Source organism: Seriola dumerili, unplaced genomic scaffold (genome assembly GCF_002260705.1).
Source record: "Seriola dumerili isolate Sdu_G_001 unplaced genomic scaffold, Sdu_1.0 BDQW01000189.1, whole genome shotgun sequence".
Classification (NCBI taxonomy): domain Eukaryota; kingdom Metazoa; phylum Chordata; class Actinopteri; order Carangiformes; family Carangidae; genus Seriola; species Seriola dumerili.
Window position 1 is genome coordinate 869,017 of NW_019174444.1, and position 12,551 is coordinate 881,567.

General features: G+C 42.7%; 1 protein-coding gene across 1 annotated transcript in view; it reads left to right on the forward strand.

Annotated features, from left to right (window-relative positions):
* The first annotated feature begins 1,389 nt into the window (after positions 1 to 1,389).
* Positions 1,390 to 12,551, forward strand: part of LOC111227555 (BMP/retinoic acid-inducible neural-specific protein 3-like) — a 50,027-nt gene continuing 38,865 nt past the window's right edge. The window contains exon 1 of the mRNA XM_022753098.1: positions 1,390 to 1,643. Within this exon, the coding sequence (XP_022608819.1) occupies positions 1,390 to 1,643 (254 nt within the window). The remainder of the gene's footprint in view (positions 1,644 to 12,551) is intronic.

A 12,551-nucleotide genomic window follows, 5' to 3' on the forward strand; every position in this document is an offset into this window, starting at 1 on the left:
GTGTCTTCTTCAATCTCAACTGCAGGTGACTTCTATTGGTTTTCGAAAACGAGGCATCAGACTCCAGCACATCATTATCCTCTGACCATCGCCTCATCCCCGCCCCCACCCCCCCACTCCCCCCCACACCCCAATCTGAACACCTCCTACTCTCACTTCCTTCAGTAAGGTCCCAGCCAACCGGGAGTGTGCTCGCTGCTGGAATAAATTAAATTGCAGCGGTACGGGGAGTGCTACAGGAGGGAGGGAAAGAGAGAGAGAGAGGGGGAGAGAGCGAGAGAGAGAGAGAGAGAAAGCGCCGTGAATGCCATTCACACATTCTGTGCGCTGGGAGTCCAGGCACCGTCAGCAGCGGCATTAGAAGCAGCAGCAGCATCATCAGCAGCAGCTCTCCCGTGCGCCCTGCATGCGCCCCGAGCGCGTCTCTCCAGTCAAGAGCAGATATGAGTTAGAGGGCAGCAGCAGCTATAGCCGCGCTTCTCACACGCAGGGGTGGGGGTGTGTGTGTGTGTGTGTGTGTGAGTGGTCATTTGGTCCCCTGTGCGTTCACCGAATCCAAAATATACAACAATTTAGTCTACCTGGAAGGGTTTGACTCCGTGCGCTCTTGAAGCATCGCATCGCCTGCGACTCATTCCTTTGGATTGGATTGGATTGGATTGGACTTACAGTACCTACTGCGCAATCGTCGGAGGCTCTCCGCTGGAAATATGCCACAGTGAGAAAAAAAAAAAAAAAAAAAAAAAAAAAAAAAGAAGAAGAAGAAGAGAGGGGTGTGTGTGTGTATGCTCTGAGGAGGTTGGATGTCATCTTCGGTTTCGCTCCAGCTGCCCTACCTCTAATTGTGCGTCTGTTTGCATTTGTGGCGAAAGTCCTTCACGAGAAAAGTCATTCTCAAATGCCGTCCCGTCTATGCGACGAGCCGAACCCAACTTCACGATCCTATCAGGGGATTTTGCGGAGATTAATTCCGACAGGTCACGGATCACAATACTTACAGAATAAGGTAAAAAAAAAAAAAAAAAAAACATCATTCAAACTAGAGCAAAAAATAACTGTCTAAAGGTTTTATATTAAGTTTATTATTACACCCATTAAATATATAAGTGCGTTGATTTGCTTTATTGTGTACAGTAAATTAGTTATAGGTATAGTGACCTCTAAAAAAATAGTGTCCCTCAGCAATGATTTCTGACCTAGTAATACTGGACAAATGCAGCCCTCTCAGTTCATCCTCATCCTACTCACGCCCAAACCAAAATTACAACCTTATTGTTCTCCAGTGTCTCCAACTCCTCTCCCTCTTCCTCTCTTTCCTTTCCTCCCTTTCAGCAGGACTCATCTAGAGTGCAGGGAGAATGAGGAGTCACCGGGGCCGGGGGAAGCAGCATGAGTGGCCCGTGCATCTCCATTAGACTGACGGCCCTCATGTTTCTATGGAAGTGGTTGACACTAAGCCTGCTCCAGAGCTGGGTGTCAGTAGGGGCCGGGGCAGCCGACCACGCCGGGGCTGGCTTCAGTGGCTCCGCCGGGCCCCTTGGCTGGCTCCTGTCGGACAAGGGTCCTTTTCAGCGCTCACAGGAGTTTGTTGATTTCACAGAGCGCTACCAGCAAGGATTCACCACCAAGTACAAGATATACAGGTGAGAGACGGTGGGCAGCTGGGTCACGGTGTGCAAAGCTCGGGTGCCTGTGAGGAAGGTTGTTTGTGATATCTGAATCCAAAATGGACCAAATGCAGAGATGCAGACTCAAAGATTTCATAGATTCAGGTTCTGGTTTTCATGGCCTTGCTTTGCCTTTTTTTTTTTTTTTTCTTGGCAGGATCCTTAGAAAAGTATAGGCAAGAGATCACATAATGCTTTTCTTTAGTCTATAAAAGATGGAGATTTAGTAGGTGGCAAACTGTAGGATGAGCATTGAGAAGATTACTTAGTGGAGTTTTGCATACAAATGAAAAGCTCAGCGAGCTTTATTTGGGGTGCGACTGCCTGCTTCCTTTCTATTCTGTGGGCAGCAGAGACATATGGTTTGAGTATGATACAAACCCACAGAACGCTGCATATCACTGGAAAGTCAAAGTGAAGATACCGCAGGAGGGTTCGGGCAAAGCAGCGGGATGTAACAGATATCTGACTGAGCCAGTTGATGTGTGACAGTGGGTAGACAGGATGGCTTCAGAAGTGTGTGGTGTGAAGTGCAGTGGGTGTGCGCTTAGAAGCAGCAGGATATTGTTTGAAAGCTCGCTACCATGACATTTCTTCAGCTTCTTAGAGACAAGAAAGTGGAATTAAAGTAACGTTTGCGAGATGCGATCTCTCACCTGTGAAAAAGCTCAGGATATTAAGGAGTTGTCTCTTCGAATGTCAGTCAGATATATGGGTTTGAATGGTAAACATGATGCACATCTGCTGTTTCAAAGTGCCGTTTTTTTTTTTTTCTTCTTTTAACATAAGCTGGTAGCTCTGAATCTTGTACGTCAAAAGAAAGGATGCTAGTTTTGTCATCTCAGACGTTCCACACTTCAGCTTCACCTGCCATATGAACTTAATGATTAATGTTCGCACGCAAACAGCAGTGTAAACCTCAGCCGTACCCAGCAGGCTTTCCTCATTTGTTACAAGTCCGTGTGGGTGTGTGTTCGTGTGCTGGTATTTCCCGCTGAGTGTTATTATGTTCAGTGCAGAAACACCTCTGAAGCGTTTAAACGGTCGGATAAAATGCTTTTAGATGGTGGTCCAGTATGACCCACACACAGTATGTAGCTATAAGAGTGACATTTATTATACAAATTGCCATACTAAGTGGATTTTTAGATTTTTTTTTTCTGATCTGACCAAACTGTTCCAAAATGCATTTTTTTTTTCACAGTAGCTAAAACAAAGCCTGGTTTTCTAACTTTGACAAAGTCACCAATCAACAACATGCTTCCTAACAGGATACTGTATGTCTGAGCATGACTGGGCGTGCATACTTGAGAGTCTCGTATTCGTGGCTGTGTGTGTGTGACTGTGTGTGTGTGCGTGTGACTGTGTGTGTGTGTGTGTGCCAGGTAAGTGTTTTGATCCTCCTGTGATGAGAGCGATGCTGTCGGAGCGTCCGCAGCCGTGCAGTAGAAAGAGGGCTGATGCCAGCTGAACAGAGGTTTGACTGACACTGGCATTTAGCAGCTGACAGGGGTGACAATGCCAGGCAAAGATAGAGAATGTAGCGATGTTGGCTCCCCACCCCCCCCCCACCCCACCCCACATCCATCACTTCCTCCCCCACTTGCTCTCTGTTGGCCTCTTCTTTCTGTCTCCCAGGATGTCTCCATACCTCTCTTTTCTCCCTGCTTGTGTTTTTGTCCTCCTGCGCCTTCAGCACCCCACCCTATGCATGCAAATCAGAACAGACATTTGCATACACGAGATTTCACATCACTAAAAACACACAGACAAAACTATAGCCCTAAAGCCTTTTTAGCATTCAGTAACCTACAGTACGACTTCTGCTGACCTCTATCAGCAAATATCCAGAAATGCAAACTTGACATGTCTATAACCCTCCTTCCCCCTCGAGGTACAGTGGCCTTTTCAGTCTCCTCTGAACAATGAGAGTAAAGCTAGCTAATGAGAACAAAAAAATCCAATAGAAACTGAAGAGAGGAGGTAAAATATCACCACGTTAAAAAGTGGGAATAATGTTCCTGCGTTGTCATTCGCTTTCCTCAGCTTGAAAAAAAAGCCTTTTTAGGCTTTAAATATCTTGCACCCGTAACACTGTCATCCATCGCTGAGCAGTCGAGGATGCCAGTTTGCTGAGAACTAAAAGAGATCACAAGTGGCTTCAAACTGCAACGGGCTGCGTCGTTTTTTGTTTTTTTTGGGGTTTTATTTTTTTTTGTTCCAATACAGATTCATTCCAAAAGCCAGAAAAATCTAGTGTAAAGCAATCTTTGAGTCATTTGTATTGATCAACAACACCACTCTGCTTCTTGCAGACACATTACGCTCCTTTATGGGTCAGTAAAAACCTTGTTATTGCCTCTTGAGTCGTCACCGCTATGTATCATAATCCTAAGTCCAAAAGCCCAAAGTGGCCTCTTGTGGAGCTGAGGAGCAGCCAAAAAATGTCCTCAGTCTGGAAAGACTTCCTCAGCGCTCATGCAGATTTGGGTCCTCGTATGTATAGAAAAGCATTCACACACACACAGAGAGAGAGAGAGAGAGAGAGATAGAGGGAGGAATAGCAATAAGAAAATAGTTTTAATTAACCAGCAGGTTAAAAGAAGGTTAAATAAAAACATTAAAATCTAACCTCTCCCTCTCTCTCTCTCTCTGCCTCATCCCCACGTCTGTCTCACATTTTCTCCCTTTTTCTCTCCCTCCCTCCCTTGTCGAATGATCTCAAACCAATTGCTCTCCCTCGCTCATAAATATTCTCCAGAGCTCAGTTGGCCTTTCCCGTCAGGGGGCAGGGGAGAGGGAGATGAGGAGGAGGAGGAGGACTGGAGGAGTTGGGAGTACAGAGGAAAGGGGGCATGAGAGGAGCCAGAGTTTTATCCCCCCCTGCTGGATGGCCACTGCACCGGAGCAGCCTTTTTGTTTTTCTTTAATGATAAAAGTTTTAAAAATGGAGAATTTTTACAGTGTAATATTCTGAGTGGAAGTAATAAAGTATTTAATTTTTACACTCACAGCCTTTATCTTTTATCCGGACTGTATAAAAAGCCAAATTAAAGAGCTTGGAGACACATACAGCTTGCTGTTGCAGCGGTGTAAATGTAAAGTAAAAAAAAGTGCTTTCAAAACATAAATCCTCCGAGTGAAAGAGGTTTTCTCTTCTCAAGGTCTGATCAAATCCAGTAATGGGAGCTGTGAATTAATGGATTCAGCCCATTGAAAAGCAGTGAAAAACAGCCATAAGCAAACAGTCAAACACCTTGTCATTCATTCATTCAGTCCATCTTTCTCTTCTCCTGTGTGAGGGGTCGCAAATGTCATAAAACTTCTCCGGCTTTTATTTCAAACTGAAAGCAGTCAGCGGGTTGCATGTTTCCCCGTCAACCACAAACACGTCGGTGTAAGCAATTAACATAATTTCTTCATTTACTTCACATTGATACCATGAGTTGAAATATGAGACATTTCAGTGGAGCTGCTGCTGTTAGGAGTGCGTCGAGAGGTGGAAATGGTTGATAATATTTCATTTAATATTATTTAATAGATCATTAATAATTTAGAGGCTTGCGGTTGTTTTTCAAAATCGTTTTCCCGCGAACGGGACCCGGCTCTCGCTCCGCGTTTTCCTCGGGTGTGTGGTCGAGCCATATCTACAGACAGAAGCATATTAGTCAAAATGTCAGCTCCTCCTTTCTTCTTCATGGCCCATAACTTTTACATCACGCCTCATCTCCCATGTTTTCTCCTCTCTTTTCTCCTGTCAGCCCCGCCGGCTATTTCCACTTGCTTCATTTGATGTAAGGAGTCATCTCTCGTAATTACGGAGTGATTAGTGTTTCAATTATACGCAAACATGTTTGTGGAGAGGATAGGGTGCAGAGGCATGACATTACAATACCTGGTGCTGCGCTGTGTAATCATGTCATTCAGATTTGGAGGGAGCAGAGGCCTATTGTGCTCTATCTGTCTCGTGTTTATGACTGTGCTATTGTGTTTTGAACGCTTTAGATGGAGAAGCGCATTTAAAAGAGATTATAAAATGGGCTGGAATAAATGGGTACACAACTGCATGAAGCAATGAAGAGAAGAAAAGAGAATATAAAAGAGGGAGAATGTCAAGGAATATATCATAACACAGTGCAATGGAACACAATGCTTTCATTTACCACACCATAGATAATACTGCAGGTGCAGAGGGAATAATGATTTAATATTTAATGGAAAATATAAAACTCTTAAAGTTCGCCCTGACAAAGACTCAGCGAGTTCACAACCAGTCGGCGTTTTAACCAATATGTCTGACTAAATAAAAGCTTCAAATACATCTCCTCTTTTTGCTCAGCTTAAGAGTGTCTAAGCTGAGGAGTGTTTCCTCTTCTTCTTTCTGTCTACGCGTGGACACACTTTTTATAGACTGTCTCTGTATGCTGTGTGAGGGTAGGCTGAATGGTGACTGGCAAGTCAGTGGCAGCAACGCACAAAGAAGCATAGCAATGTGCCTGTGAAGGCAGCGGGAAGAAAGACAGCAAGCTAGTAAACATAGATGTAAACAAGGAATAGCAGAGACCACAGTGCATTGAATATTAATACAGTATAAGACATGTTTTACTCTCCATCACTGCTTCCGTAACTTATGGTTAAGGTCTTAAGTTAAGGAAATTAAACTACTTGGTTAAATTTAAATATAATAAGGCTGTCCTCATCATAGACTGTGATTAAGGATGGTTGTAGCCTCCATGACGTCACCCACAGGTTTCTGAAGAGTGGTTCTGAAGGGCAGAGTGAGCTGCTCCACCGTCGCCATCTTGGCAGTGTCTGTCTCCGCCCCTAACTCCTGGCTAATCCAAAAATGGGTAGAGAGGAGGGGCGTGTGTGAAGCCGAGACTTCAGTACATGCCGGTTTTTGGCAAGTACATGCTCACCCACCTGTCAAAGTGGCCACGCCCTAAATTATGCAGAACTTTAAGTCGTAAAAAAATGTAGACAGGTGAGTTATATAAAAATTCACCCCCTGTAAAGTTGTCGCGAAGGAGGAAATTAGGTACAGCGCTACAGCTACCAAAACAATCTTTTGTACCTGTAAACATGTTTGTTTCTGCTGTAAAGTTGGACATTTTAACATGGGAGTCTGTGGGGATTGACTCACTTTTGGAGCCAGCTTCAAGTGGTCATTTGAGGAACTGCAGTACGACACTTACATGTTGGCTTCATTTTTCTTCATTTTCTTTTGTTTATATTTATTTAGGCCTAAAGAGTCCATGTGAAAAATGACGGTTGTGTTTTAGATACAAAATGTTGTAGTAGCCATGGGCGATAAAATGATAATGATAGACACTGCATCAATAGCAATATGAAAAAACTTCGAGAGAAAGTCAGATAGTCTCACAGTTGCATGAGCAAACCCCAGGCCTGGCCCCACCCCTGGCCCATAAACAGCCAATCATATCCCATGATAATGGCGCGTGCTACGAGTGACATACGGTTGTTTTGGTTTCTTTGTGTCTAAATTATAACAGAACACTGTTGTGTGCCAAAACAACAAACTTATTTTATCACTTTAGAAGCTTCCACTCTTTGGATTAGGCAACATGTCATCGGTCACGGCCAACATCTGCTACATCTCAAGAAACAACCCACAGGCAGTGCACGATGAAGAGGTACTCAGCTACAACACCGNTACTTTGAGAGAAAGTCAGATAGTCTCACAGTTGCAGTGTCTTTTAAAATACATCATTAGAAATGATAAATAATATCAAAAATGAGGGATGTGAGAATTTTAACATTTTTGGCCATATCACCCAGCCCTGTGTTAGAACAGCATGTAAAACGTATGATTCCCCATTTCCCTGCAGTCAACATTGTTTTCTTTTCAACTCTTCACCATGANGCACGATGAAGAGGTACTCAGCTACAACACCGCAAAAACAAAACATCCAAACAGTATTTTTCTCGCAGTGTCTTTTAAAATACGTCATTAGAAATGATAAATAATATCAAAAATGAGGGATGTGAGAATTTTAACATTTTTGGCCATATCACCCAGCCCTGTGTTAGAACAGCATGTAAAACGTATGATTCCCCATTTCCCTGCAGTCAACATTGTTTTCTTTTCAACTCTTCACCATGATCGATTTTTATCCTGAACCAAGTTGTGTGTGTGTTCCCAAACCAAACAAACTTTCATATGAATCCTTTTGTAACGGTTCTGGAAGGCACTGACAAAGACTGCTGTCCTGCAGCTAAGGATGCCAGATCAATACACGCTCTGATAAATGAGCTGTTTTGTTGTGTAGTTTGGAGGTCTTGTTGTTGGGAAGACTGTCTTAATGGTTTGTGGTGAGAGGCAATGAGACCTGAAATGTGGCCTATGGGTTCAGAGGTACATACCTTTGTGCGCCAGAACCATCTGCAGCAGAATCCCTTCCTAGGAGGTTCTGAGGTGGCATAAAAAAAGCATGCACTACTTCCACTTTTGCTAATAAGAGAGGACGGAGAATAGTACCAGGTCTGGGAGATGTTCTTTATCATGAAATCACAAACACATACTGGGTTATTTCAAGCGATCTTCGGATACTCCCTATTTTGTCTGTGCAAGTAAAGAAGAAGGAAATAAAATAAAACTTCTTCCTTTGGTATAATTACAATGAAAAATTAGACAATTAGATATGATTCATGCCACGCTTCATTTATTGTTAGTGCTTTCTTTAAATTCAGAACACATCCCAGCACTTCCCCTCTGCCTCTCCACTTTCCTGACATACGTAACCGAATCAAATCTGACCTTGTGGCTCACAGTGTAGACTGCAGTTGCAGGTGGGGGCTGTTCATCCTCGCTGCGATGGTCTTGTTTGTTTATAATCAATATATTAGTGTCTGGAAATTATTGTGGTAAAGATTTTGTTGCAAACCCGTGGCGGAACAGACCAACAGAGAGCAGAGGGGTAGAACGAGATCCAGTTCCCATCAACCTACAGTTTTCTCTCATGCATGAATGCCCGAGCGGCTCGTTCAATGAGGGAGCTGTGGTGGAGAGACGGGTCGGTCTATAGTCCCGCAGTCAGAGGTTGAATGTGTCTTCAGGACAGAAGCGGAGCAGCCTCCTCCTCCTCCTCCTCCTCCTGATCACCAGCAGCAAAGGCAGTGACGAGGACTTCATCGAGCACACAGCTTATGGCTTCTGACAAGTGTGTGATGGGGGAGTTATCAGGGCCAGAGGTCCACAGAAACAGCTTTTAAGAGAGAGGGAGTCTGAGTCTGAGTGTATTTTATATGGATGGCCTACGCTTTGATAATTGGGGTAGAGTTTGAAATGCCAGTTTCAGTAGGTGCTGTTTTTCCCCTTAAGGGTCAAAATTTGGTTCATTTTTATATCATAAAAATGAACCCCCCCCCCCACTATATATCATTTATATCATTTGGTTCATTTTTATATCATAAAAATGAACCCCCCCCCCCACTATATATCATTTATATCATTTGGTTCATTTTTATATCATAAAAATGAACCCCCCCCCCCACTATATATCATTTATATCATTTGGTTCATTTTTATATCATAAAAATGAACCCCCCCCCCACTACCTTCAGTGATTCCTGTGTTATTTCTTAAATGAAGCAATTTCCGGCGCAGTGTTGCAAGTGGTCAGTGGCAGGATATCTTCTTTGTGCAGTGAATCAAAATTTTACGATTAAAGTGCACTATCGAAACCATGAGCAAATATCCCCCAGTACTGCTGTCGATGTCTTCACAAAGGCATAGCAGATATTCCTTGATGTCTTGGAGTCCAATAAACCTTCACCACCAAAATGTGAAGTTGCATATAACTCTAAAGGAATTTAGCCTTTTTCTAATTCACAACATATTTTTCATGGTTTTGACCATCGCTTCTGTGCGTTATTGCATTTTACTTAAGAAGCGTCGGATCGGACAGCAACATTCTGGTTCACATACACTTTAAGCTGTGTCCCAATTCAGGGGCCACATCCTTCGGAGGACTCGGTCTACGAAGGTGTGGTCCTTCGACGGCCAAACCAAAATGAGACAGTCTGGCCTACAGAGGATTTTAACTTTGCATCACCAGCTGTACCTGCCATGACCTTTTGCATCGCAAAGCACGGCTCCCGTCGCCAAGCAGTCGACGCGTAACTTTTCACAAAAACTTGAGGTTTTAAGGCCCTTGGGTTAAACAGTTGTATCGCATCATCATGGTTTACTTTGAGCGTAATTTTTCAAAATAAATGGTTTGGTTCAACTTTCAACAACCAGTGTCAGTATTTCTTGGCCTGTCTGATGTAATGAAGCTAAGCACAAGTTCAATCAGGAACACTATCTCTACGCTTCATTCATTCACAATTCTGTGTCACTCTTTACCTCTCTCACAGCTGATTTCGGGTGTTTTCGGGAACCCATCAGATTTCGTCACGATCTCAACCAGCCAAATGCATTGTGGCTGTCAAACTTTAAAAATCTCTTCTCCTTCCTTCTGCTGCTGTCAGCTGTCATTTCATGGCGTATTGCTGCGACCCTGCTCCACCCCATTCACCTCCAGTCTTCACATCTCATCACATCCACATCTCCAGCATCCTCTTCTTCCCATCACATCCACCACCAGCAGTGTGTAGACCCCGGGGGGTTTCCTTTACTTCGGCACAGTCCCCCCCCCCCGTTTCAAATAGACTCTCACATCTCTTCTTTTCTTCTCTTGTTTTGCACACGGCAGTAGAAGTGTATTTGCTGACTCAGAATGAAGCCTCTACTGATTGAACTAATGTCACTGCATAAATATTGAGATACTGGTGGGAAAAACGTTTGTAACTGATATTGTATGTTTGAGTATATGTGAATGTGCTTTTGGGCATATGTGGTGATAAACTGGGTGCAGCTGCAGAATGTGATTAGAGAGCTAATTTTAAAAAGTCCATGCAGGCCTGTCTTCAACACAAAACACCTGTGTCATGAAGAGGAGGATTTAGCGTGGCTGGTGGCTCTTCTGTCTTCTGCTCCCTATGTTTGCGTGTGTGTGTGTGTGTGTGTGTGTGTGTGTGTGTGTGCATGTTTGTGAGGCTGAGAGCGAATGCACAGCATGTGCATGCCCAATTATGTACACAATGTGATTCTAGGCATTCCTTGTTTTGTGTGTGGAGAGAAGTCTCTTGTCAACACTGTTATGACAAATTGCAGTACAAAAGGGATCAGCAGTCTCGATGTCAGCAAACTCTGCTGCAAATCATGCTTCCCCTCTCTCTCTCGCTCTCTCTCTCTTTCTCGGCCTTGCCCTTGCTCTCTGTTGTCAGAGGTGTAGTGATATTCATGGAAACTACAAATCAATAACGCAATTACTTTTTAACAAAGCTAACCCTCCTACAACATTTTAGCAGTTTTTTTTTTCTTCACACAGCAGCATTTCACAGTTTCACAAAAATGAGCCTCAATGGGCTAAAATAAGGTTAAATGAAAAAAAAAAAAAAATAAATATATATATATATATATTGTTTTTCTTTTCCCTTCTTTTCCTCCAGGAAAACTTTGCTGAAAGGCAAAAAAAGTGTAAAGACAGAAAAGAGATGGCCATTATTTTATATGAAGGATTCATTTAAAATGGTGTAAAGTAGTAAAAAGGATTTGGTTGGGAAAATAAAAGCAAGTGCTCATTTCAGCCAGGGACATTTACATTAAGGAAAATGTCCATTCATAGCAAATAGAATAAAACATGAGATTTGGTGGAAAAGGCTTTACTGATTCCTCTCAATACACAAACACACACACACACACACACACACACACACACACACACACACACACAGTACATACATCTTAGTAAAGTCAAGAAGTATAACATAGAGGAAACAAACAGCATGAGTGTAGCAGAGTATAACGCCACAGTGTACACCTGCTGTGCAACAACTGAGCTCTCAGAAACAAGAAAAAAAACAATAACATGGGGGAAATATTACTTAAAATAAGTTAAATTATCTCTATCCAACAGAGCACGAAAATTTCACTAGCCCTGGCTTTTTAAAGCAAGTCAAAATAAGCTTGAAACAAGTCAAATTCTTTAACATAAAAACCGCCTGGTTAGAAGAAATATCTTGTGTCTTGTGTAGAGATAGGATTGGATGTTTCTAGTCAGCTGGTAGCCAAGCAGCCGATCAGTGAGTCGCTGATTGTAAAGAATGAATGAAGCAGCTGATGCCGATCAGCTAATTCAAGTCCAGCTTCAGTGCTGTCTGACCTGCTGTAACAGTGTCTTTGATTTATATAATATTAAATAAAAAACAACAGAGACTTGTGTTTTCATGCCTCCACACTGACAGCAGCCGGAGGCATCATGTTTTCAGGTTGTCTGCCCCATTCTCTTGAGCGTGATATCTCAGTAAACGCCTGGAGGGAATTTCTTCAAATTTGGCACCAAACGTTCACTTAGACTCAAGGATGAACTGATTCGATTTTGGTGGACAAAGGTCAAGGTCCCTGTGACCTCACAAAGCATGATTTTTGGCCACAACTTAAGAAATCATATGCTAATTATGTTGAAATTTCACGCAAATGATGAAGATAAAATGAAGTGATGACATTCTCTAAGTGAAGACGGCGTGTTTCTGGAAATAATTCACTGGGATCATGTGTCGATATAGTAACAACGTCCATTTCACAAAAATACCCTTTATGAAATTCCCTCAAAGTCATCACTACATATATTGCATGAGTATGGACAGATATGACTGTAAACTGCAACTTGACTGGTTTGTAGTTATTTTCACATCTATTTTGATCTTATAAATGCATTTTTAAATCAAATATAAGTTTTAGTTTTACTCCATTATATGAAACTGCATGAAACCATACAAATGACAGGACAGTGAAAATGGGGGTTGTCAAAATGGCCT